This window comes from Diabrotica virgifera, chromosome 3, assembly GCF_917563875.1.
Source record: "Diabrotica virgifera virgifera chromosome 3, PGI_DIABVI_V3a".
Classification (NCBI taxonomy): Eukaryota; Metazoa; Arthropoda; class Insecta; order Coleoptera; family Chrysomelidae; genus Diabrotica; species Diabrotica virgifera.
In genome coordinates, this window is record NC_065445.1 from 15,817,434 (window position 1) to 15,842,772 (window position 25,339).

Consider the following 25,339-nt stretch of genomic DNA (forward strand, 5'->3'; position numbering starts at 1 on the left):
TCGACTAGCATACTGACTTATCAGCACTTAGCAACTTAACAGCGTGTCATGTAGTAAGCGGGAGTGATACGTAGTTTCCAAGTACCCCTAATGGCTTACGCTCATCCCTGTACTATTTATTCATGTGTATGTAGATTAGGTGGCCAAATAATTCATAAAAGAAGTGTATTTGAAATATATAAATTTGTTTCGGAGGAATACTATCTTTGTAGCTTGTGGTTTAGGAAAAAAAATCAAAAAGGTTTGTGTACTGTAATTAATCGATCTTTGTCTTGTAGTAAGTACTTATTCGCTGGTCTGGTATTTCTATACTTAATAATATACTTAATATTGTTAATATTTAATGGTTTTTAAGACTTTGTGTATGACTCAAAAATATATTCGGGTAAGTCTCTCACAGATTCTCTCTTTTTATTTATTTATTTTTCGTAGGAAATTTATGTACTAGTGTTAATAATTATTTATTGGTTTCACTTGAAATCCGACTGTTATGACATTGTTTATTTTTATAAGCATTGTGGTACTCACAAAATTTGTATGTTAAAAGGTGCATTCTTGTAAAGTATAGAATTTTTTGTTTGCCCCGGGGTTATATATTTTTTAGTAGATCCAATTGTTAATTGTACACAAGGCAAAAACATTCCTTTTTGTGCAATTTGTATTGGTACAGAACTTTGGAATTTCAACCAGTTCTTTGGTTACAAATGAATCAATATAGGATGATATATCATGAAAACAAGGTATATAATTGAATCGGTGAGAAGAGAAAGCAGACATGTCCATAAATAGGCATTTTTGACAGAAAATTTTGTAGAGAAATCGGACATATCTTCGTACTGTGGCGACACGCTTCAATTACATACTATTTTGCTAATTTTAATTTTTAATAACCTCTCTCAAAACGAAATAATACGTCCCATTTGAAATTCACATTTTTTCCGCTGATAATATACCAAACCATATGCATAAAAGGGCCTGTTCAGTTTTAAGATACGAAATATATCCCTATTCAGGTAAAATGCCTTTTCAGCTTTTCAGATCTAATAAATTATCGCCTGTCTGGCCTTATGGTAAAACCACATAATGACAAATTAATGTTTGTAGTTTAGTTCAGTCACAGCTTGCAGTCCGGTCGGTCATAACCCCTCGCTCGGCAAAAGAATAACAAGCCCTTACGAGATATAAACAAAGCACGCCTTTTTACCGGAATAAATAAATACATTATTGACAGTTGTGTTACGTTTTATTTATTACTTTTATTTGTTTCCGTGGACAATAAGGTTATTACACGCATCCACACACACCACGGAATATTGGTGACCCCGACGTTATAATGAATTTCTGTCAAAACGTCAAAAATGACCATTTATGGACATGTCCGTTTTTTCTTCTCACCCATTTAATTACAATGCAAAAAATTTAATATTCTACTCTTTTTTACAGTATTACATTTTACCGAATAAATGGTGACGCATAAATTATAGACATTGCTAAATACACTCTAGAACTGCACCTTATTGGGTTTGCATTTTCTTTAGGTATAGCTCTCAGCTCTTCATGAATGTTGGTTTCTCTTGAAATATCCTTCCAGCATTCTCTATTTAAGTCTTTTCTATGCCTTATTTTTAGTACTTGTAGATCAGCAGTCTAAAATAGTGCTTCACCTTCTTCTAACCACTTTTTGTAGTTAACAGTTCATATCAACATGATAATGACCCGATTTTGTTCCATCGACAAAAGCTGCTTTGTTCCCTGCACTCACAATGATTAAATGTTGTCCCTTGGAGATAGGGGCTTTTTAAGTCTACTGTTTGTTCCATCAGCCCAGCTATTACTGAAATTATGGCTTGAAAGTAAACACGTTCTACCAGTAAATACAATAATTTTTTTTCGTTTGTAAATTATTTCTTCTTCTCGCAGCACTACAACCCAGGGTGGGTCTTAACTGACTGCACAACTCGCTTCCATCTCGAACGGTGGTCCATGATAGTTGAGTCAGTGGATAGGCCCACGAACGTCTCTTCTTCCTCTTGGTATTTCCACCCAGTGTAAATTGTTTAACCTGTTTTAATTACTGTAATCGTAGCTGTCTTGTATCATGTTTTTCCATCAAAAGTTTTGCAATATTTTGATGCTACACACAAAAACTCCTGAAAACGCAACCCAAAAATCTCAAATTACCTGTCATACTAGCCATACACTATGGCACTTTTTTAAAGTCAATAATAGGTTTATCAGCAGCTGCTCCTTGTTGAACGAATTTTAACACTGAGTGTATTATTTCACAAGCTTGATTATTCAAAATGTTTCGCTTCAATTTATACTGTTGGTCCAATTTTAGATTACATGAACAATTACTTGCCTTATTAAAAATTGAGATGTTACACAAAATTTGTCAACGTCGCGAATAGCTTCTATAGTGAAACTATCCACATAAATAGCCAAGCGGTTCTCGATCAACTGAACGCTCTATGCCATACTTTGAAATCTTCTACCGCGCACAGTATGCTCGCGTCTATTCGTATTCTGGTTCACCTGTACGAATAAAAGCATCAAAAAGTCAATTCTACATCTTTTGCGAAATCAGAAGAATGTCAAATAATTATATTCCTGGATTTTGGGAAGAGCTATGACCTTGAAAGTTTCACATAAACTTGTGTACTGAATCCGCATAATTCATAGCTCTTGTCAAAATCCAATACCTTAATAATATAACTAAATATTTTCGATTCTAAAATATTGTAAAAGACTTTAAAAAGTCTGAGTAAGAAAAGAGATATTTAGTTATATTCTTTGTGACATTTTCAAGGTCATAGCTCTTCCCAAAATCCATTACCTATACTCCTTTAGTTATCTGTTACCAGTTACATTACAGGGTGTAACAAAAATACAGGTCATAAATTTAATCACATATTCTGGGACAAAAAATAATTCGATTGAACCTAACTTACCTTAATACAAATGTGCACATAAAAAAGTTACAGCCCTTTTAAGTTACAAAATGAAAATCTATTTTTTCGAATGTATCGAAAACTATTGGAGATTTTTTATTGAAAATGGACATGTGGCATTCTTATGGCAGTAGCATCTTAAGAAAAAATTGTAGTGAAATTTGGACACCCCATAAAAGTTGTATGGGGGTTTTGTTCCTTTAACCCCCCCCCCCAAACTTTTGTGTACGTTCCAATTAAATTATTATTGTAGTACCATTAATTAAACACAATGTTTTTTTGCCTCTTAGTACTTTTTCGAAAAGTCAGTTTTTATCGAGATATTTCGAATATTTGTCAAATCACCACATATTTGTATATGGTTAAGTACGATTATGGAGACTTGGTAATATGAACATTTATTTATGATTTACATTTTTAGGGATATTTTGAACCATATTAAAAAAGAAGTCACATCTCGATAAAAGGTGCCTTTTCGAAAAAATACAAAGAGACAAAAAAGTTTTAAAAAACACTGTGTTTAACTAATGGTACCGCAGTAATATTTTAATTGGAACGTACACAACATTTGGGGAGTTTAAAAGAACAAAACCCCCATAAAATTTGTATGTAAAGATATTGAAAAATAAGCCTCAACTCGATAAAAACTGCCTTATCGAAAAAATACTAAGAGGCAAAAAAGTTTTAATAATATTGAGTATAACTAATGGTACTACAATAATAATTTAATTGAGACGTACACAAAAGTTTGGGGGGGTTTAAGGGAACAAAATCCCCATAAAATTTTTATGGGCTGCACAATTTTCAATATAATTTCTTTTTAGGATGTTCATGCCATAAGAATGCCACATTTTCATTAAAAAATCTTTAACAGTTTTCGATACATCGGAAAAAATCGATTTTCATTTTGTAACTTCAAAGGGCTGTAACTTTTTTTATGAGCACATTTGTACTAAGGTAAGTTAGGTTCATTCGAACTATTTTTGGTCCCAGAATATGTGATTTAATTTATGACCTGTATTTTTGTTACACCCTGTATATTTGCTTAATTTTTTACGTTCAATTTTTGCCATGAATAAACTTTCAAAAATTTACCTGATTATATATTTATTGATTAGTTGATATACCCTAAGCCTTACACCCCTTTTACACAATAAAAATTGTATTTTTGTAAAATTTTCTATTCTAGAATGATAATCATCATTTTGAATCTCCAACTTAGTTCCCAATATATCTACCTTGCAGCTAAATTTTTGCCTTGTGTATAACCTTTTTAGATGTTGTATAAGAATGGGATTGTTATATTCAGTTTAGACGTTTTGTGTTGATTGTTGAGACAAATATATTTATTTTCAATAACAAGCAGAATTTAAAGTTTTATTTGGTACTGTTGATACTTAAATTTATTTTGTATTTACTAAATAAACTTTATTTTGTACCAAATTTGTTTTATTATTGTCAAGAGTCTGCAAGAATGCACAGTCTACAAGTAGCCCAGTAAATGACGGTTTTGGAGTGTAAGTTTCAGCGTCGCCACGGATTTGCTTGAAAATTTGGATTTAGTTTCTATTTACCTTCCACTTCAAAGTTGGACTTATGCCGTTGGTTGCTTTTACTTGAGGGGTGATAGTCACCCCTTCTCGGTTGTGAAAAAACATACGTCTAAAATAAGTGCGGAAATGGATAAATTGACTAATTCTAAATTCTAAGCAACTTTTAAAATGTGTTAATGTAAAAAGTGTTGTTCTGAAGCTATTTTCTTGTGGCATTTTTATAATCAAGTATATTCAAATGGGAAATAAGCCACAATTTTACCTAAAAATGATTTTATTAACGTTTCGACGCCCAAGTCGGGTGTCGTTGTCAAAATACAAAATAATTTTGTATTTTGACAACGACACCCGACTTGGGCGTCGAAACGTTAATAAAATCATTTTTAGGTAAAATTGTGGCTTATTTCCCATTTGAATATACTTGATTGTAAAAAGTGTTAAAAAAAGCCTTATTTTTATTTTTTTTTATAAAAGTCTCTAGCATCAAAACTAAGCGAGTTTTTGAGTTCTCAAAATAAAGTTGGCCTCTTTTTTTTTGTAAAAAAAAATCGAGAAAATCTCCCCCTGCTTAGCACCCTAAATAAAATTAATCGTTACCACTTTACCATTTACTTTATATAATATGTATTATTTATAATAATCTAAGTTTGACCAGGTCGAAGTGCTTATTAAAAAAATTGTTTTATAGCAAAAAAAAATTAGGTTTGGATTTTATAAATATTTTGGTTTTATTTTGTTTTTCTCTGTAAGACAAAAATTGGTTAATCCTTTGAATGCTGATGACACCTAAGAACGTCATACATTCGTTTGCACATTCGAAGATATGCACAACATTCGTTTAGAGGTTATTATTTGTTTGAATTGACTGAAACGAGTTGTCTTTTTATTGAGTATGTAGATAAAAGCGTTTTTATAACGTCATATCAGTTTAGATTCATATTTCAGTACCATCTCGATCAAAACACTACAGTGTAAAGCAGCGATTATTCGAATTAGCACCGAACTCTTTGTTAAGATATGTCTGTTCAAAGTTTGCATACACTGGTGATTAATGACTCGTTCAAGCCTTTCAAAAATAAGCACTTTGAACCAGTGAAACTTGCGAATCATATAAAAATACATATAAGTAAAGTAAATTCTAAAGCGGCAACGATTAATTTCGTTTGGGGTGCTAAATAGGGGAGATTTTCATGATTTTTTCTAAAAAAGGAATCAACTTTATTTTGAGCAAAACTCGCTTAGTTTTGATGCTAAAAACTTTTATAAAAAAATAAGAATGAAGCTTTTTTTAAATACTTTAGAAAATTTTGAATGAGCTTTCCCTGAAAAGTACTTCGTTTTTTGATTATTTCACGTTGAAATATTCGATTTGGAATTTGACGAATAAAAACGCATTTTTCATGAGCTACCACTTTGCTTTTATTGGGTCTATTATAGACTCCATGAGTACACATGAGTGTACATGAGTTTTTTTCGCTCTTTTTTGTAAGCTGCGTTTTTGCCAAGAATAATTTTTTTTTCGATTAAATACTTACTTTTTCTTCACACTTCTTCAAAGAAAACGCTTCACACGCAAATAACTCGAAAAGTATTGACTTAGATTAAAAACTCTATAAAACAAAAGTTGCTTAGAATTAATAATTTATACATTTCCGGACTTATTTTAAACGTACGTTTTTTCACCTCTGACCCCCAAGGAGTGACTCATCCCCCAAAAGAAATCAACGGCACAAGTCCAACCTTGAAGGGGAGGGTAAGTAGAACCTAAATCCAAATTTTCATGCAATCCAATGGTGACATTGAAGATTACACGGTATCGGCGTTTTCACGTTCATTTACTGGACTAAAGTTGTGTGAAAAATGTGTCCTTGTCTGAAATGGTGTGTTCTTGCAGAGTCAGATAATGAGTCTATGCCCACATACTCGCCCGCAAAACACAAGGAACGCATTTGCACAGTGAAATCTTTGGAAGAGATCAGGCTAGAGAAGATACAAGCAGAATCAGCTGCTTACTATTCATATTCAGGTATGTTGAAAAATATTTTTTATTAGTATTCCTACTGTTTTGTAAATCCGGCTCGAAGGACCATGTATCAATTTCGGCTCAGCTCTAGACTCTATCGCCGATAGTGAAACACCAAATTAAGAGGAAACAGTAGCGATCAACAGGTAGCCAAAACGCGTTCCAAGATTGCGGCTGTAATTTTGAATATTTTTTCGAGATTTTGGCACACTTATTCGTAATATAATAAAGAATGGCGGTACAGAGCCCAATTTGAAAAATATATTAATATGTGGAAATTACTCTGTAATTAAATACAATATTAAAAAACGGGCCTGTACCGCCATTAAGAAGAACAAAAAAAATACACTTTCTTCAAATAAACTTTTTTATCCGATGCCTAGATTTTGTGTCATTTTGGAACTACTAAAATTTTTTATTTCATTAGTAGTTCCAAAATGACACAAAATCTAGGCATCGGATAAAAAAGTTTATTTGAAGAAAGTGTATTTTTTTGTTCTTCTTAATGGCGGTACAGGCTCGTTTTTTTAATATTGTATTTAATTACAGAGTAATTTCCACATATTAATATATTTTTCAAATTTGGCTCTGTACCGCCATTCTTTATTATATTATCCGCAATCTTGGAACGCGTTTTCGCTACCTGTTGATCGCTACTGTTTCCTCTTAAAGATGAAGCTTTATTTCTCTAACTACACTCTATACCCGGGAGACCTTAAATGTCTACTTAATGATGTAGCTTTACTGCCCGATTCGTGTGACGGTTGAATTGATAATCATTGACGATGAGACTACATGTTGTCTGTTTGAATTGACCCGAAGGAATGTATTTAAAGCCACATCTGGGCTGTTTGAATTGACTCGAATGAATGATTCTCTTTCTTTGCGACAAGATGAATTGGGTCATAGCCCACGCGATCAACAAAGGTTTTTATTTAGTCATCAATTTAATGTGCAGTTGCCCAAAAATATTGTTTATGATTTGCAATTAGTTAGCGAAATTAGTAGCCCGCACATGTGTAAATATAATAACAAATTGCTTTAGTGTGATATACGAGGTGATAAATATATTGGGACCGTGCAAGTTCGGCAAAGCGACACCTGGTTTCTACGCTCAGCAACATTCTTCGCACTTTTTATTATATTGGCCAATTATATTAGTCCTGGTTACTGGATAATTGTCAAGGCCATAGTCCAAAAAAATAATAAGACAAAATAAGATTCAGGTTTTGTTATTAAAACGTAAACAATTGTATGTAGTAAATAAAATTAGTTACTAAAATGCAGTACTGCAAGCAAAATACAATTAATTAAATTTACCTTTATTAAATATTTGCATATCATATCAATATTGTGGAGCAATATATAATTTTTCTTCTTCATTGACAGTAGATATGAAATATACGTCAATTTGACAATTTCAATTGACAATGAATTATTTAAGAAAGTTAGAATATTTCTCCGCTATTCTCGCACGATCGTTTCTCGTATCCCCTCCAAGTACTTGCACACCGCGAATACTGCTTAATATCGAATATGAAAATTGAATGTTTGAGATTAAACAACTTATTATGAGAATAATAATCAGAATAAAATTAATATGTATAAAAGGGGTATAATTTACATATTATGTACTTACTTATCTGTAGAGTTCGGATTTAAAAGCTTAAAGAAACGCAAAAAAGAGCTTAAAAAGCATAACGATTTAAAAAAAAAGCATTTATACAAAAAAAAGTATGAAAATAAGCATATAAATTTTGACAAACCATTTTCTTTTACGAAAATAAACCTGAAATATATATGATTATTTCTAAGCTTAGCTTGAGAACTAGTAAAGATTATAAATTTAAAAATAAAATAGAATAAACAAAAAAAATAGATAACTGAAACAAAAATGCTTTAATCTAATTTTTATCGACACGCTTTAGATGAAGGAAAATATATAATAATAATAATAGTGTCCCGTTTTATACCGCTGACGCGGTTTGGGATTATAACAGGGTAGTTTGCTATATCTAGGGCCTACGGTATACAAGAAAGGTAACAAGGCCAGTGCTACGCTTCAACCGCCTATTATTACCCCTGGTTTTACCCAAGGTACTCATTTTATTCAGGCTGAATCAACCTGGGGCCTACCACCATGCGAGTCAGACATCCTACCGCCTAAGCTACGCCGGGCCCTAATTAAGGGAAATATATCATTTTTGTTTAAAGCATGAAATAACTAAATACTCATTTAAATGTTCCATCGTAAAGTTTCGGCGCCTGTCACTCAAAACATTTTTGTATATCGAAAAGCTTCTTTCAACATCCACAATGGTTATCGGTGTATACTTATACTTTGCCACTACTGCCGGATCCATATTTATATCTTCAACGTGTTCTCCATTTAAAACTGAAAATATTTTCTTCATCTTTTGAAATCCTTCGTTTTTTATTAATATATCTTTAACTTTTGTTAATACTATCTGACCAGTTTTTCCAGGGATACCTTCCATCTTTTTTTCAAAGCTGTTTATTTTTTGGATCGACTCAACTAATGGCATTTGCTGTCTCTCCAAATATTATTATGTTTCACCTAAAACATCCTGACAATCTTTTATCGATTTGCTAGCAGTATCTTTAAGTTCCAATACGAAGCTTTTAAAATTTTAGAAATATTCGGCGTAGTATAAAGCTGTATCTAACCATGTACCCCACCTAGTTAACACTGGTTCCGGTGGTAATGGAGCGTTAGGAAATCTTTCTCTAAAAAGTTGCACCCATATGGAGCTTTAATGAAAATTTTTTTCCCATTTTTTATCAACTCTTTAACAAGTAGAAATTGCAGCCGTATAGTTTCAGTAAGACGATTCAGGCTGTGTTCTAGACGGACTTAGATTGAGTGAATTAGATTTGGATAAAAATGATAATAATATATAGAAAATCACCAAATAAGCATATTAATTTAAAAAAGGGATACAAGTAAAAAAGCATAAAAATGTGGTGTCAAAATGACTTATTTTTGCATATTTCATAAGCATAAGCATTATGCTTAGAAATCCGGACTCTACTTATCTGCTTTAATTTCTCCCACTGAAAAAATTTCACCCTTTTGAAAATATATGTGGCCACCACAAACATAGGTACCTACAGTCTGTACAATATAGATACCGTTGCACGTCATCCGGGTCATAGCACGTGACGTCACATGATATCAACACGAATTATTTAAGTCGTAAGTGTGCTCCTTTTTAGAATCGTTTAGTAAAGTACACTCAAATTACAGACACTAAGCAGTGTTCCCAGATGACTTTTTTGAGGATCAGGAGGTGTCGCCACGAACGATCAGGAGATTTCAGGAGACTCGCTCGCCTCAAAAATTGGTAGAATTCTGTAGTTTCAGTCTTTACGTTTATAGATTGGCAACTAGATGTCGCCACGAAAAATCAGTAGAATCAGTTGGTGGAGTATTTTTACGTTTATAGGTAGGCATGCAACTCTATAAAATCTGTAAGGGACGGCTGTGGCAACGCTAGATGTTGGCTAAAGCATAAAAATAAAAAAAAATGAAATAGGATAAAATTCTGAAAAATTCAAACTCCATACAAAACCGTTCTTGAATCGTTACGCGCATGCGCAATGACGAATAATGCTGCGCAGTAACACATTTTTTGTTACTGCGCATCCTCGTAATCATTCAAGAACGGTTTTGTATCGAGTTGGAACAAAACCAGATGATTTTCAGAATTTCATCACTTCATCAGGAGGTTTAAGGACGCCATCAGTAGATCAGTAGGCGAGGGTCGCCATCAGTAGGTCTCCTGAAATTTCAGGAGGTCTCAGAACACTGACACTAAGACATATTTTATTATATACTAATAGAAATAATATTGGAAGATTTCTATTATTCTAGTTAAAGAAACATACCCTAACTTGTTTCATTTAATTTGTATAAAGTGGAATATAAAGCGTTTTTATAAAGCACACTTGTTCGGATTACACTCTAACTGCGATCGAACAAAGGTGGCATTTTGGCATACATTGGTAACATTTATTTCGACAGTTGCGGTGATGACACTTCAGGTTTGTTTTTATTCTTTACTATTTTTTTGTTTTATTATATTTATTGTTTTATTATTTACTTTGACGTAAGAACTTAATTCTTGTTTTCTGCTTTTAATGTTGATTTATTTACATATAATTTACAATAATAATTATGATTTAAAATGAATTCAAGAATTTTTTGTAATTGGGCAACAATGTCAACTTAGATCTGGGCAACAATGTGACATAGATAATGACGTGCAACGGTATCTATATTATACGGACTGTACCTATTTACAATGGGTAAGTTATCAGACTGGCATTTAGAAAAACCCTCTTCAGCCATTTTAAAAAAATTGTCTTAAGAATAAACAGTAGCGATCAACAGGTAGCAACAAAATATAACTTCGGGAGATAGTATCATAAACTTTGGCAACAGTGTTAATCTTTTACATTGTCTAAGATTAATATTTTGACAATATCATAGTCGCGCTAAATGGAAGTAGTAGAAAACGATTTTGTTATTAATAAATAGATATTTATAAAAATAAACCAAAATGGGTGAAAATTTTATGTTACATAAGATAGGTATTTAGAAAGGTATTTGCATGAAATATCTAATAATAAAACAATAATAAATAATCATTTTTTGTTGTGAAGCGAAACAAATTTCGATTTTCGCATAATTTTGGCACGGTTTTTAATGGACTTTTTCTTGGAAGGTTTCACTTTATTTTTCGTTTGATTTACTTTTTCCATTTTGTTAAACTATTGATAATATTTCTAGAATAAACAATCCTCCTAAAACTTTATATAGGTACTCACATTAGAATTCGAAATATTTTTACGTAAAATATACTTACCTACATATAACTAAAACTCACAATTAACAACAATCTATTCTTTCAAAGAGGCCAAAACAACTTATACAACAACAACAAATATATAATAAATTAACTATCTATAAACACTACTTTCCTATGAAACAACAAAAACGAATTCTTAAATTAACACACTACTGCACTGAACAGATATCGATAAAGATGACAGAACAGATTAGAGAAAATCTGACGCAGGTTTGTCAAAATGACAGTGATAATTTCTCTATGTTGCCTAATTAGTTATTTAGTTATAATATGTTCGATTTCTTGTTAGAAATAAAACATTTTAGTAGTTCCAAGATTACACAAAATCTAGGCATGGGATAAAAAAGTTTATTTGAAGAAAGTTTTTTTTTTCTTAATGGCGGTACAGGCTCCTTTTTTCAATATTTTATTTAGTTATAGAGTAATTTCCACGTACTATTTCTGAAATTGGGCTCTGTACCGCCATTCTTTATTATATTACGAATATGTGTGCCAAATATCTCGACAAAATATTCAAAATTAGAGCCGCAATCTTGGAACGCGTTTGTTGCTACCTGTTGATCGCTACTGTAGCCTCTTAAGTAGTAAAAACACTCAAATATTAGTTACTGTTTAACATAATGTTGAATGCAATAATAAAACAAGTGAAGAAAAAAAAAGGGTACAAAAAATGGGCGATAGAGAAATAAAAATACTTTGTTACGCTAATGACGCCGTGATAGTAGCAGAGTGCGAAGATGATCTACAAAGATTACTGCACGAATTCAACATTGACGCAAAAGAAATGAATATGAAAATATCAGTCCAAAAAAACAAAAATGCTTAGTTGTAGCCAAAGAACCAATAATTGCAAATTGGAGTTGGATAATCAAATTATACAACATGTAATGACTTTCAAATACCTGGGAATTAATATATCAGCCGACAACAATATCGAAGAAGAGGTAGAAGACCAAATAATTAAAGCTAATAGAACGGCCGGATGTCTAAACGCCACAATTATGTTCTGTTGTGATTTATAGGATTTTTTCGAATTTAAAATTATATGCAAGTTCCCTATTAATGTTATTTACGTTTCAGATGATTCTTTCCAATATGACGGTCAAGCTAATATGATGAGAGAGAGGATATTTTCGAGAATGCAAAATAAACTACCAACAGAAAGGACAGTTGTTATACCCAAAAGGCAAAATGACAGTCAGTTTGTCCCTACATTACGTAAGTTTAAAATATATATTTTACGATTGTCAAAATGATAACAAGAATTTATTAAAAAATTGGAAAATATCCTTTGTAAAAGGTATAAAATTTTATTAAAATCCCTTTAAAGGGCTACATCACAACAAAACGTTTTCGATTTTTATAAAAAATCATCATCAGTGTTAGATAAACTGGATGCTAGCTGAGCCACCAAAGAAAAATATTCGGGTAAAAACCCTTTAAATATAACATAGATGCCTAGTTGCCATGTGACCATCATAAGGCATTTTATTAAAGTATGCACTTTTAACGCATCTATGTTATATTTAAAGGGTTTTTACCCGAAAATTTTTCTTTGGTGGCTCAGCTAGCATCCAGTTTATCTAACACTGATGATGATTTTTTATAAAAATCGAAAACGTTTTGTTGTGATGTAGCTCTTTATAGGGATTTTAATAAAAAATTTTATACCTTTTACAAAGGATTTTTTCCAATTTTGTGATGGATGGTATACAGCCAACTACAGGAAAAACTTTTTCTTTTCCTTGTGGAATAATTTATTATTTTTTTTATACAGGGTGATTGATTAGTAGGGTAAAGCTCAATAGCTCCGCTATAGTAATAGATAGCAATAAAAGTTAATAACAAAAATTTTAGCCACCTTTGAGCTTCACATTACAAAATTAGTTAGAATGTTACAGGGTGTTCGATAACACAGTGGCAGACCAAACTTATGTTTTTTTAATGGAACACCCTATATTTTATTTTAAATTCTAAATCCTGTTAAGTTCTCCATCACAAAAATATAAAGGTTTGTTATGTTATACAGGGTATTTACAAAGTTATAACCAATTTTATATGAAAATCGTAACAAGTTCAACTCCCTGTATAAATAAAAATAAGCAAAACAATAATGGTTTATTAATGCCATATTTTTTAACGTATTGTCAAAATTTTCAAGAATGGTCGATATTGCTAATTTTCTTTATATCAAATACAAGGTGAGTCAAAACGCAATACATTATTTTCTCAGTAATTTTAAATGGAACACCCTGTATTTTATATCACTATTGAAAAGTACCATTACCGTACTTTAATTTTTAGATAACATTCCCTATGTCTAAATTTATTAGTTTTCGAGATATTTTCATTTTTCAATGGACCAGTAGCGTGGCCGCCCAAATCACCAGAATTTAATAAACTGGACTGATTTTTTTGGGGTTACGTTAATAATGAAGTTTATAAAATACCTCCAACAACAAGGGATGAGATGAAAAATAGAATACAAAGTGTATTTCGATGTGTTCATTTACAAATGCTCCGTAGAGTAAGTAGCTCATTCAATGATCGTTTTTAGGCATACATAAATGTGTTAGGAACCCCTTATGTAAATAAATATTAAAAATATTTTATTAAAAGCAGCTTCTAATTTTTTCAAACATGTTTTTTGCAAAATGTAGTACTGATAAATTATGTTTCGTTCTTTATTTGTTACATTGTTACATTTACATACAAAAGTAGTGTTTAATTGTCTTCACAAAATATTGTATTTTGTGTGTGTGTGTTTTTTTGTAAAATTTATTACTAATTTTCTTTGTTTATTTGTTACATTTACATAAAAAGATAGTTTTTAATTGTTTCAAAAATGTTGCATGTAGTGGTTGTGTTTTTGTTTGTAAAATGTATTACTATTAAATTATTTTTATTTCTTTATTTGCTACAGTGTTACATTGATTACCGGATTGATAATCGGTAATCTTCAATTGTCAATGCAGTCATGGCTTACTTAAAATTTAGATAAATTTAAACACCTAAAATTTGCTCTGAAAAATGAAAATATCTCGAAAGCTAATAAATTTGGGCATAGGAAATGTTATATAAAAATTAAAGTACGTTAATGTTACTTTTCAATAATGATATAAAATACAGGGTGTTCCATTTAACATTAATGAGAAAATAATGTACTTGCGTTTTGACTCATCCTGTATTTGATATAAAAAAAATTAGCAATATCAATAATTCTTAAAAATTTTGACAATAATTAAAAAAATATGGCATTGATAAACCATTGCTGTTGTGCTTATTTTTATTTATACAGAGAGTTGAACTTGTTACGATTTTCATACAAAATTGGTTATAACTTTGTAAATACCCTGTATAACATTACAAACCTTTATATTTTTGTGATGGAGAAGTTAACAGGATTTCGAATATAAAATAAAATATAGGGTGTTCCATTTAAAAAAACATAAGTTAGGTCTGCCACTGTGTTATCGAACACCCTGTAACATTCTAACTAATTTTGTAATGTGAAGCTCAAAGGTGGCTAAAATTTTTGTTATTAACTTTTATTGCTATCTATTACTATAGCGGAGCAGATATTGAGCTTTACCCTACTAATCAATCACCATGTATATTTACATAAAGTACCTCGCCAACTATGGCCATTGGTACAACAATAATCATCATCATCATCATATTGGTGCTACAGCCCTTAGAGGGCCTCGACCTTCTCAAGCTTTCTACGCCATTCTGTTCTGTCCCTTGTTTGTATTTTCCAGTTGCCGACTCCGATCTTCTCGGCATCTTGTGTTACCCCGTCCATCCACCTCAACTTTGGTCTACCCCGTCTTCTCATTTCCACGGATTGAGCTGTTAGAATCTTTTTTATCATGTTCGATTCAGGGCCCCGGGCTACATGTCCTGCCCACTGCAGGCGGTTTCGCTTAATTACAGTGATAATGTATTTTCCACCAAACGTATGCTTGTAGATATTCTGCAGTTCAAAGTTATATCTACGCCTCCATATTCCGTTCTCACATATTGCTCCGAATATCTTGCGTAACACTTTTCTTTCAAATATCGATAGAGCGGATTCATCTGCTTTAGTTAGCGTCCATGCCTGATCCATATGTGAGAACGGGGACTATCAATGTTCTATACAGTCTTATACGAGTTTTTTGAGACAGACGTTTCTTAGATAAGTACTTCGATAGATCATGATACCACCTGTTTGCAATTATTATTCTCCTTTTTATTTTATAGATATATGAACTCTTTGACCGCTTCGAAGTTTTGGTCATTGATGATTAGATCTGCGTCATCATTTCCAGCTCTTGTGTTTGTGTTAATTGCCATGAATTTGGTTTTATTTTGATTTATATGTAATCCCATTTGTTCTGCTGCTGCTACTAGATTGGTTAGGATTTCCGCAGTTCTCGCCTTGGTTTTTGTTATAATGTCCACGTCGTCTGCATATGCTAGAATTTGGACTGATCTATTAAATATTGTTCCCCTGCCATCTACATTAGCGTCTTGTACAACTTTTTCTAAGGCTACATTAAGAGGATCGGTACGTATTTTCGGCTGCAATGCAATTCAAATGGGGATTCATTTTTTTCGAATCCTGAGAAAACTAATAAGTATTTTTGAAAAATTTAAACGCAGAATGAAAGATCACGTTATTAGCGAGGGCCGAAAGTCTCTGAGAACTTCTATAATGTTTATTTTAATATGTTACAGGGGTGAAAAACTAAGAGAAAATTTAGTGTGATTTTTAATTTCAAATATATCATTAAAAATAAACTTTTTATTTATTCTAAGGGACTTTCGGCCCTCGGTAATAATTTAGTCTTTCATTCTGCGTTTAAATTTTTCAAAAATATTTATTGGTTTTTTCAGGATTCGAAAAAATAAACACAATGCCGTGGTAATATTTTCCAAATCTATCTTTGTCTTACAACGCACTCAGCCGAATATAATATTGTCAGCATATATTGTCAGTCAGACACTGACAATCAGTGACAATTTTAAATATTTGACATTGCATCGGGAATATGTTGAGTTATTGATTAAATATTATTGAAATATAGTGTATTTGATAAATAATTGATTTAAGACGTGAACTTATTAAAAAGTTATTTATTGTGTATTATTTGTGGAAGATCCAAGCAGAGAATACATCAGGATAATATATTCTGTGATCCAAGTATTTTGTTGTTAAAGATGTTCAAAATTGTAAGCGTTCCATAACAATATACACACACCGGCAAAATTAGCCGAACACCTTAAAAATGGGACATGTTTGATGTCTTGAATTTCCTAAACCCCTGGTCCGATTTGAGTGATTCTTTTAGTATGTTATAGCCTTATTATTTAAGAATATCGTTGTTATAATATTGTTGCTAGACAGGTAAATATCATTCTATACCGGGTGTACCAGTCACACTGTGTTTTTTTTTTAAAGTTTGGAACACTCTGTGGAATATTCTAGCATATATAAAATATTAAAATTAATACACAATTGTAGACTTAGGCTTTCTTAACATTTTCCTTTTTGATTAATTTACTTATGTGAGATAATAAAAAAGTTATGTGCGTTAACAACTCTCCATGTTTTTCATCAATAAATCCTCATAGTAGGGGAGGAAAGTATACTGCAGTTACTCGAGCGTTATGGGGACCTATTGGATTGTGAAGAGTATGTGCTAAAATCAGAAAAAGGTTAAGTTAAGTTTTCCATAAAGTGGAGGACTTTTCATTTTTTAATGTAATTTTCCTTTTGAAACAATAATTTTTCTCCGATTATAGTGCTATGTATCCATAATTCGAAAACATGTGTCGAATAAAAGTTGCTTATTTTTACGTAAAGGATCCAAATCTGCAATAAAATTTGGGGGCTCCTATTTAAAATTTTAAATTAAATCCCCCACCCCACCTCCGTGTGGGCTCGTGGCACTCCACGGAGAGGGGTGGGGGGGTAAATTAAAAATTTTAAATACGAACGAATCCCGCGATATTTTGCCAAATGAACATCAGATCGTAAAACTACAAAATACACCTATTCAATATTTTCCAAAAATCTACCGAATGGCACCAAACACGACCCCCCACGGAGGTAAGGTGCGGGGTTACTTTAAAATCTTAAATAGGAGCCCCCAATTTTTATTGCAGATTTGGATCCTTGACGTAAAAATAAGCAACTTTTATTCACAACATTTTTTACAATTATGGATAGATAGCGCTATAATCGGAAAAAACGATTGGTGGAAATGGAAAATTAAATTAAAAATGGAGAGTCCCACACTTTATGGAAAACTTAACTTAACTTTTTTTGGTTTTAGCACCCACTCTTCACAATCCAATAGGTCCCCATAACGCTCGAGTAACTGCAAATTTAGCATACTTTCCTCCTCTACTATGTGGATTTATTGATAAAAAGCATGGCTAGTTGTTAAAGCACATAACTTTTTTATTTTCCAACATAAGCAAATGAATAAAAAAAGAAAATGTTAAGAAAGCCTTAGTCTACAATTGAGTTTTAATTTTAATATTTTATATATGCTAGAATATTCCACAGGGTGTTCCGAACTTTAAGAAAAAAACACAGTATGATTGTAACACCCGGTATAAAATGACATTTACCTGTCTAGCAACAATATTATTACACCGATATTCTTAACTAATAAGGCTATAACATACTAAAAGAATCACTCAAATCGGACAACAGATTTAGGAAATTCGAGACATCAAACATGTCCCATTTTTAAGGTGTTCGGCTAATTTTGCCGGTGTGTGTATTATTAAAAAATCACTTTAACACTTTTCCTCTTTTCTCGATTGAGTATTAGTCTTTGTTGTACAAATAAATTATTACAATCACTGAATACATAGTTAGTGAAAAAATTATCACATTTATTAACTGAATTAATAATTTCCAATTATAAAAATAACAGTTATCCAAGAACATTCAAAACCCATCTCTTGAAATTAATAATGACATTTTCAAGTAGAATGATATTCTAGTAATGTTTAGATATCCATACCAGTGTAAATTTTACTACGCGTAATTTGCCGTGTAAAGACAGAAAAAGTAGGGATACACGTAAAATATTTGCGAATTATGTACCCATAGCCTTAAAAAGCTGACACGCCAGCGCATCTCCCTGCCTTAACCCTTAAATGGGGTTGACGAGTCGTTTTGAATTTTTACTGCTGATAGCATCTTCGCCATTTATCAAACATATGAGTTTTTTTGGAATTCCTAACTCATTCATAGCGTTGTAAAGAGTTGGTCTTAAGACACTGTCATATGCCGCTTTAAAATCGACAAAGAGATGGTACATCAAGAATCAAACTTCGAAAAATTCCCAATTTGAACTGATAACATCACCATTATCATGGTCTTTGAACTTCTAGCGGATTAGTGCTCTTCTTGGATATCAGTTTTTCGATTTATTTGTCGCACTCCTAATCTTTCTTGGTTGCTTCACATCTTGTTACAATTCTTTGGTTTCTATATTTCTTTGATCAGTTTTTGGTTTCAAGTTCTTTAATGCCTTCATTTTTTTTATTATTTTATCTTATTGTGTCCCTTGGTCTGCCTACGCTAGATCCCCACCTGGTAGTTTTTCTGATTAGTTTTTATGGATCTTCTTTTTATACGTAGTAACATTACACTTTGGTTCTTAGTTTTCCAACAAATAACATATTTAAATACTTATAGATTTTTTGTCCATAATTATTGGTATAATCTAACTGTTTTTTTTAGCGAAGAAACGAAGACTCGTTTTCCACAATGAAGATGGTAATCTTGAGATTAGAATAAATAAAGGAAAAAACAAGCTTATGCCGAAAACAAATTCGATACATAAATTGGAAAGAACAATTGAAAATCATTTATATCGACAAACAAACCATAAAAAATCACTTCCTGTTAATACTGAAACAAACTTAGAGGATATCAAAATAAAAACTTTGGATGAAATACGGAGAGAACGAAAGACTAAAGAAGAAACAGTGGTAACGTCAAATGATGAAAACGAAGTAACTAGCACATGTATGGATGTTGATTGTCAAAGCATAGAGAAACCATCTCTCCAGGAGAGTACTGATACTAGTAGTAAGAAGATTGTTCTTAAGAGATTACCAATAATTATAGATACACCTCAGAATGTAGTTTTAAGTGATGGTAATGAGTCTACAAATAATAATTTGGTTGTTAAGAGATTGCCTATTATAGATACTCCTCAAAATGTAGTCTTAAGTGATAGTAATAAGTCCACAAATAATAATGTTGTTTCTAGTAATGTAAGTAGATTAAGTGAATCTAAAGTTACCCAAAAGCAATGTGAAACGGAAAGTGCAAGTAGTAAACTGGAGGAAACACTGTTGATGGAAGAGGATGATCTTGACGATGATACGGTTATGTTAAAAGCAGAAGAGGAGTTACTCAATGAAGTAGATGATGAATGGGAAGATTAACTCACGTTGTTAACACATCGCTCAAACAGTGTCATAAGTCAAAGTATCGAGAGAACGACGTTTAAAATTTGTGCTAGAACTTTTTCGGATTTGATTCAAATTAGAACAATAATTGTTTTAGTTACAAAATTATTTAAGTTACAAAGATTTTTGAAGTTCTACAAAATAGCGTATTAAGTTTATCTACGAAAAATATTTAAAAAAAAAATTGAGTTGTGACACTATACAGATAAAATCGCGAAATATTATTTATTAAAAGTGGTTTTAGCAGTACAGAATATAATATCATTACTATTATCTGGTTAACAGAGTTATACTTTTTAATGATCCAGCTTTAAATATAAGTAACAAAATGAAATAAAAAATACTTACTGCAAAAAGAAAAATAACTGTGTCATTTTTCTTAAACACATTTGCAGATTGTTTTGAATAAAGCCATCACATAAAATATACTGGCTTAACTCGACAAACAACGCTTTATACAGATCTTAGATGGACAACTGCCTTGCGCAAGCCGATATGTGACTATGTAACTCTGTTCGGTTCATCGTTAATTTTGGTTAACCATATAATGACGCTAGTGTCGTCTAACGACAAATACTTTAACCATAGACTTAACACTTTTTGAGATAGGATTTTGTAGTGTTATTAAACTTTTGGTGCAATAAAACCGTTTTTTTTTTAGTTGTGACACTGTTTGAGGGGAGGAGTGACATGTAAACTTTATTAAATTTAATTGTGTTAAATTACTTTTATCCCGATAGCAATACGGTAGAAGGGAATTTGATTATATACATATATAGGGTGTCAATTTGAAAAGTTGCCACTCCCTATAATTTGGTCCCTATAGAAAATCTAAAAGTATACAAAAACATGTAAAATTTATTTGCGAGGGGGACATTTTGTAGACCAGTTTTCAACTAAATTACATTAACCCTCTAACGGGGACGAACACAACCACCAAAATCTTTAATGGAAAGGGGGGTTGAGTGATACCTTTTTAAAGATCGTTCGATTACCTTTTCAAAAATACCACATACATTATCTTTTGAAAAAGTAAGAAGAAGAAAGTACTTTTGAAAAAATCAAGTAAAACCATACAGATATTAAGTATCGAGTTCAGAACTTCAAAACTTTTTTTGGAGTATTGAACTCCAAATTAAATTTTTTTTGGGTATTGGAGTATTTAGAGTATTTTTTTGGACTATTTTTGGAAAAATCAAGTAAAACCGTACAGATATTAAATATCGAGTTCAGAACTCCAAAATTTTTTTTAGAGTATTGAGTCCAAGATTTTTCCAAAAGTACTGAAAAGAAATATAAGGTATGTGGTATTTTTGAAAAGGTAATTGAATGACCTTTAAAATGAGGTATCACTCAACCCCCCTTTCCATTAAAGATTTTGGGGGTAGTGTCCGCCTTCGCTAGAGGCTTGATGTAATTTAGTTGAAAAGTGGTCTACAAAATGTCCCCCTCACAAATAAATTTGACGTGTTTTTGCATATTTTTAGATTTTCTATAGGGACCAAATTATAGGGGGTGGCAACTTTTCAAATTGATACACTGTATATAAATTACTTTTAAGCCAAAAATACATTTGACTCGTCTAGTTCCAAAACAGGCCATTTGCAAAAAATTTTAAAGAAAATTACAAGTTGAATATTTTAAAAGCTTCCTTCTGATCCATGAAAAATGTTAAAAAGCGGTCATTTACCATACTTAAACTATACTAAAAGATGAGGGTTAGTAAACCGGCCAACTTTAATAAAAAAATCAGTTTTCTTCATCTTGTAAAAATTGCACTTTTTGCAATTGGCCGGTTTTGGAACTAGACGACTCATTTGTTTGTTTCTTTTTGTAGTTTTATTGTATTATTTTTTTTATATTACTCAATGAAGTAGATAATGATTGGGAAGATTAACCTACGTTGTTAACACATCCCACCTCCGGTCAAACAGTGTCGATAAGTCAAAAGAGCGAAGTATCGAGGATACGGCGTTTAAAATTTGCGCTAGAACTTTTTTGGGTTAAATTCAAAAATCATTGAAAATAGAACAATAACTATTTTATTAATTTACAAAGATTTTTGAAGCTCTACAAAATACCTCTACTCTACCAAAAGTATTTAAAAAATATGTTTTTGAGTTGTTACACTATATAGATAAAATAACGAAAAATTTAAGAAATATTTATTAAAAGTGATTTTAGCAGTAGAATATAATATCATTATTATTATCTGGTTAACAGAGTTATATTTTTAATGATTTAACTTTAAATATAAGTAACAAAATTAAATAAAAAATACTGAAAAAGAAAAATAAAGGTGTCTTTTCTTGAGTACATTCACAGATTGTTTTGAATAAAGTAATCGCATAAAATGTACTGTCTTAATTCGACAAACGACGCTTTATACAGATTTTAGTTGGACAACTGCCTTGCGCAAGCCGATATGTGACTATGTGACACTGTTCGGTTCATCGTTGATTTTGGTTAACCATATAATGACGCTAGTGTCATCTAACGACAAATTCTTGAACCATAGACGTAGGTAACACTTTTTGAGGTAGGCTTTTTAGCTTTTTTAAACTATTGGTGCAATAAAACTGTTTTTTTTTTAGTTGTGACACTGTTTGAGCGGAGAAACGACATGTAAACTTTGTTAAATTAAGGAGAATTAATTGTTAAATTACTTTTAAGGCAAAAATACACTTGTTTATTTCTCTTTGTAGTTTTATTACATTATTTTTAAAGAAAATACAGTGGAGTCCCGATATAACGAACCCCGATGTAAAGAATTCCCCGATATAACGAATTTTTTTAAATCCCCTTCAAACCTCCATGAGACTCAATGTAAAAAATACCCCTATATAATGAACTATTTCGGCGGGATGCTTCCCGCCCCCTTCCCTTGGTTAAAGGTGAGTTGCAGGATGTCGAAGAAGCTGTTATTTAAATAGTGCCGGGATAAAAATGTAACCGTTGGAGGTCCCATGCTCCAAGAAAAGCCTCACCAGTTCGCAGAACAATTAGGGCACGCAGACTTTCGAGCCAGTAATGGCTGGTTGGATCGGTTCAGAAAGAGGCACAAAATTAGTTTCAAAGAAGTTTGTGGCGAAAGTGCTGCCGTGAATGATGTAACTTGCGAAGATTGGAAAGCTAAATTGACAGACTTGACCCGTGGATACAATGCTGATGAGACAGGGCTTTTTGACTGGGTTAAGCGATGAGAAATTCGTTATATTATAGAAGTTTGAGTTCGGCTTTAAGAACCCCTTTTTAACGAATATTGACCGCATTTAACCTCGATATAACGAACCCCGTTATTGAAAAATTCCCGATATAACAAATTTTTTTCGGGTCCTTCAGATTCGTTATACCGAGGTTCTACTGTAGATGTAAATTACAGCTGGAGAGTCAGATAACAATAGAACAAGTAATAGAGTTTAAATATCTAGTCATCACACTATCTAGCTACGAAAAGCTCGAAACAGAAGTGGAAGATCAAGTGAATAAAGCAAACAAAGCCGCAGGTTGCCTAAATGAAACAATGTGAAAAAATAAAAATATCAGAAAAGAAGTGAAAGGCAGAATTTACAAAACAGCTATCAGACCAATAATGACATAAGCAGCAGAAACACGATCTGATACAGAAAGGACAAAAATAATGCTAGAAACAGCAGAGATGAATTCCCATGGACGTATAAATAAAAATATTTATACGTCCATGTGAAAACCCTTCGAAAAATCGATGGTAAGTCTATGGGATAGAGCTAGAAGTGCAGAGATGCAAGGTGGATAACATTAATAACTGGGTAAAAACAGAAGAGTAGAATGGAACGATCACATCAGCCGAATGACAACAAATAGAGTAGTAAGGACGGCGAGAGACGTTTCCCCAATAGGAAGACCACGAAAAAGATGGAATGACAACCAGTGGTGTCATGGCAAAATTAGCAGTGCGGGAACGCACTGCTAATTTTTGTTTACAAAACCTAAATTCTCTATTATTTTTTTTTTCTTTTCTTAACCAGTGCGGGAACGGCGTTCCCACACCATGACACCACTGATGACAACGTACTGGAGACGGACGTAAAAAACAGACAGAGTCATGTCTGCACAAAAAGAAGAAGAAGACCATGAGGTTGCCATATTAGAATTTGTTATAGATGTCGATCTTCAGGTATTCTTTGGACATGGATATACCATTTTGTGTGTTGTGTTCCAATATCTTCTATTATTGTTTGATTTACTTTCATAATTTCTCCTAGTCTACTGTAACTCTCTCCAATCTGAATTTCCCTGCCGAACGTCTCCAGAAACCCAGTTCTATTAACTAAAGTATTCTCTTTTTATTGTTCGCTTATCTCCCATACTTCACTGCTGTTAGGTGATTATACTTTTAATAATTATTGTGTTGTATATATACTACTTTTGTTACTATTTTTTATTGATAGGTCCCAAAGTATATTATTAAGAAGGGAATGAAGGGATATTGCTTTTCTTTCTTGGTGTTTAGTTGCTCATATTAAACTAATGTTTATATTTTTTTCCAATGCTTCACTTAGTTTATTTTGTGAGATACTGTTACATGCTTTTCTCAAGACTGCATATAATAAATGTTCTTCCTGGTTAATGGCAACTTTCTTTTCAATAATTTTCGAAAGGTAGAATGAATGGTCAATAGTTGATCTACCTGCCCTGAAGTCCGCTTGTTCTTCGGCTTCTATATCTTTGTATTCATTTTCTATTATACCTTTAATCAATTTGACTGAGGTGATGACACTTTGGTCACAGTGATGCCTCTATAGTTGTCACTGTCACCCCTTGTGCCTTTCTTGTGTACAGTAGATACGAATGATGTCTTCCATTCTTCTGAGATTTCCACTCCGTTAATGCATCTTTGGAAGTATTTTATTAGTTCAGCAGGTACGGACCTGGACCAAGTGCCTTGTTATTTTTTAACGATTTACACATTTATCTCTTCTACTTTTTATGTTATTCGTATAGGTGAGCTATCATATGGTTTTCGTAGTTTTCTTTGAAGCTTGGTCTGTCTTCATTTAAAAGTATTTCGAATTTCTCGTCTCATTTATCAGGTGTAATTGGTGATATATCATCTCTTTTCTTTTCCTGTCGTAGTGTTTTTAATACTGTAGCGTGCTTACGGTTAAAATCCCAGATAGCACAAGTACGTTTTATGGACATCCAATGGACGTACATATGTGTACATTGGAACGTCCAATGGACGTCCCGCTAAGGTACAATGGACGTCCAACGAATGTCCAGAGTTCACAAAATTGGACGTCCATAGAACGTCCGCTACAAACGTACATTGTACGTTGTATTGAAGCTTTCAGTGTACACCTTATGTACATTCAATGTACGTCTTATGGACATTTGTAGGGCACTTTTCAGAAAGAAATCTAGTATCCATAATTTTGTGAATACATATAGCAA

The 25,339-nt window shown here is 32.1% G+C and overlaps 1 protein-coding gene across 2 annotated transcripts in view; it reads left to right on the forward strand.

The window, feature by feature from the left end:
* Positions 1-22,603, forward strand: part of LOC114328976 (zinc finger CCCH domain-containing protein 11A) — a 39,432-nt gene extending 16,829 nt beyond the window's left edge. For both annotated transcript variants that reach the window (XM_050646341.1, XM_050646340.1), the window contains exons 5-7: positions 6,399-6,530; positions 12,500-12,637; positions 19,170-22,603. In XM_050646341.1, the coding sequence (XP_050502298.1) occupies positions 6,399-6,530; positions 12,500-12,637; positions 19,170-19,882 (983 nt within the window). In that variant the 3' untranslated portion in view covers positions 19,883-22,603. The remainder of the gene's footprint in view (positions 1-6,398; positions 6,531-12,499; positions 12,638-19,169) is intronic.
* The last annotated feature ends 2,736 nt before the right edge of the window (positions 22,604-25,339 follow it).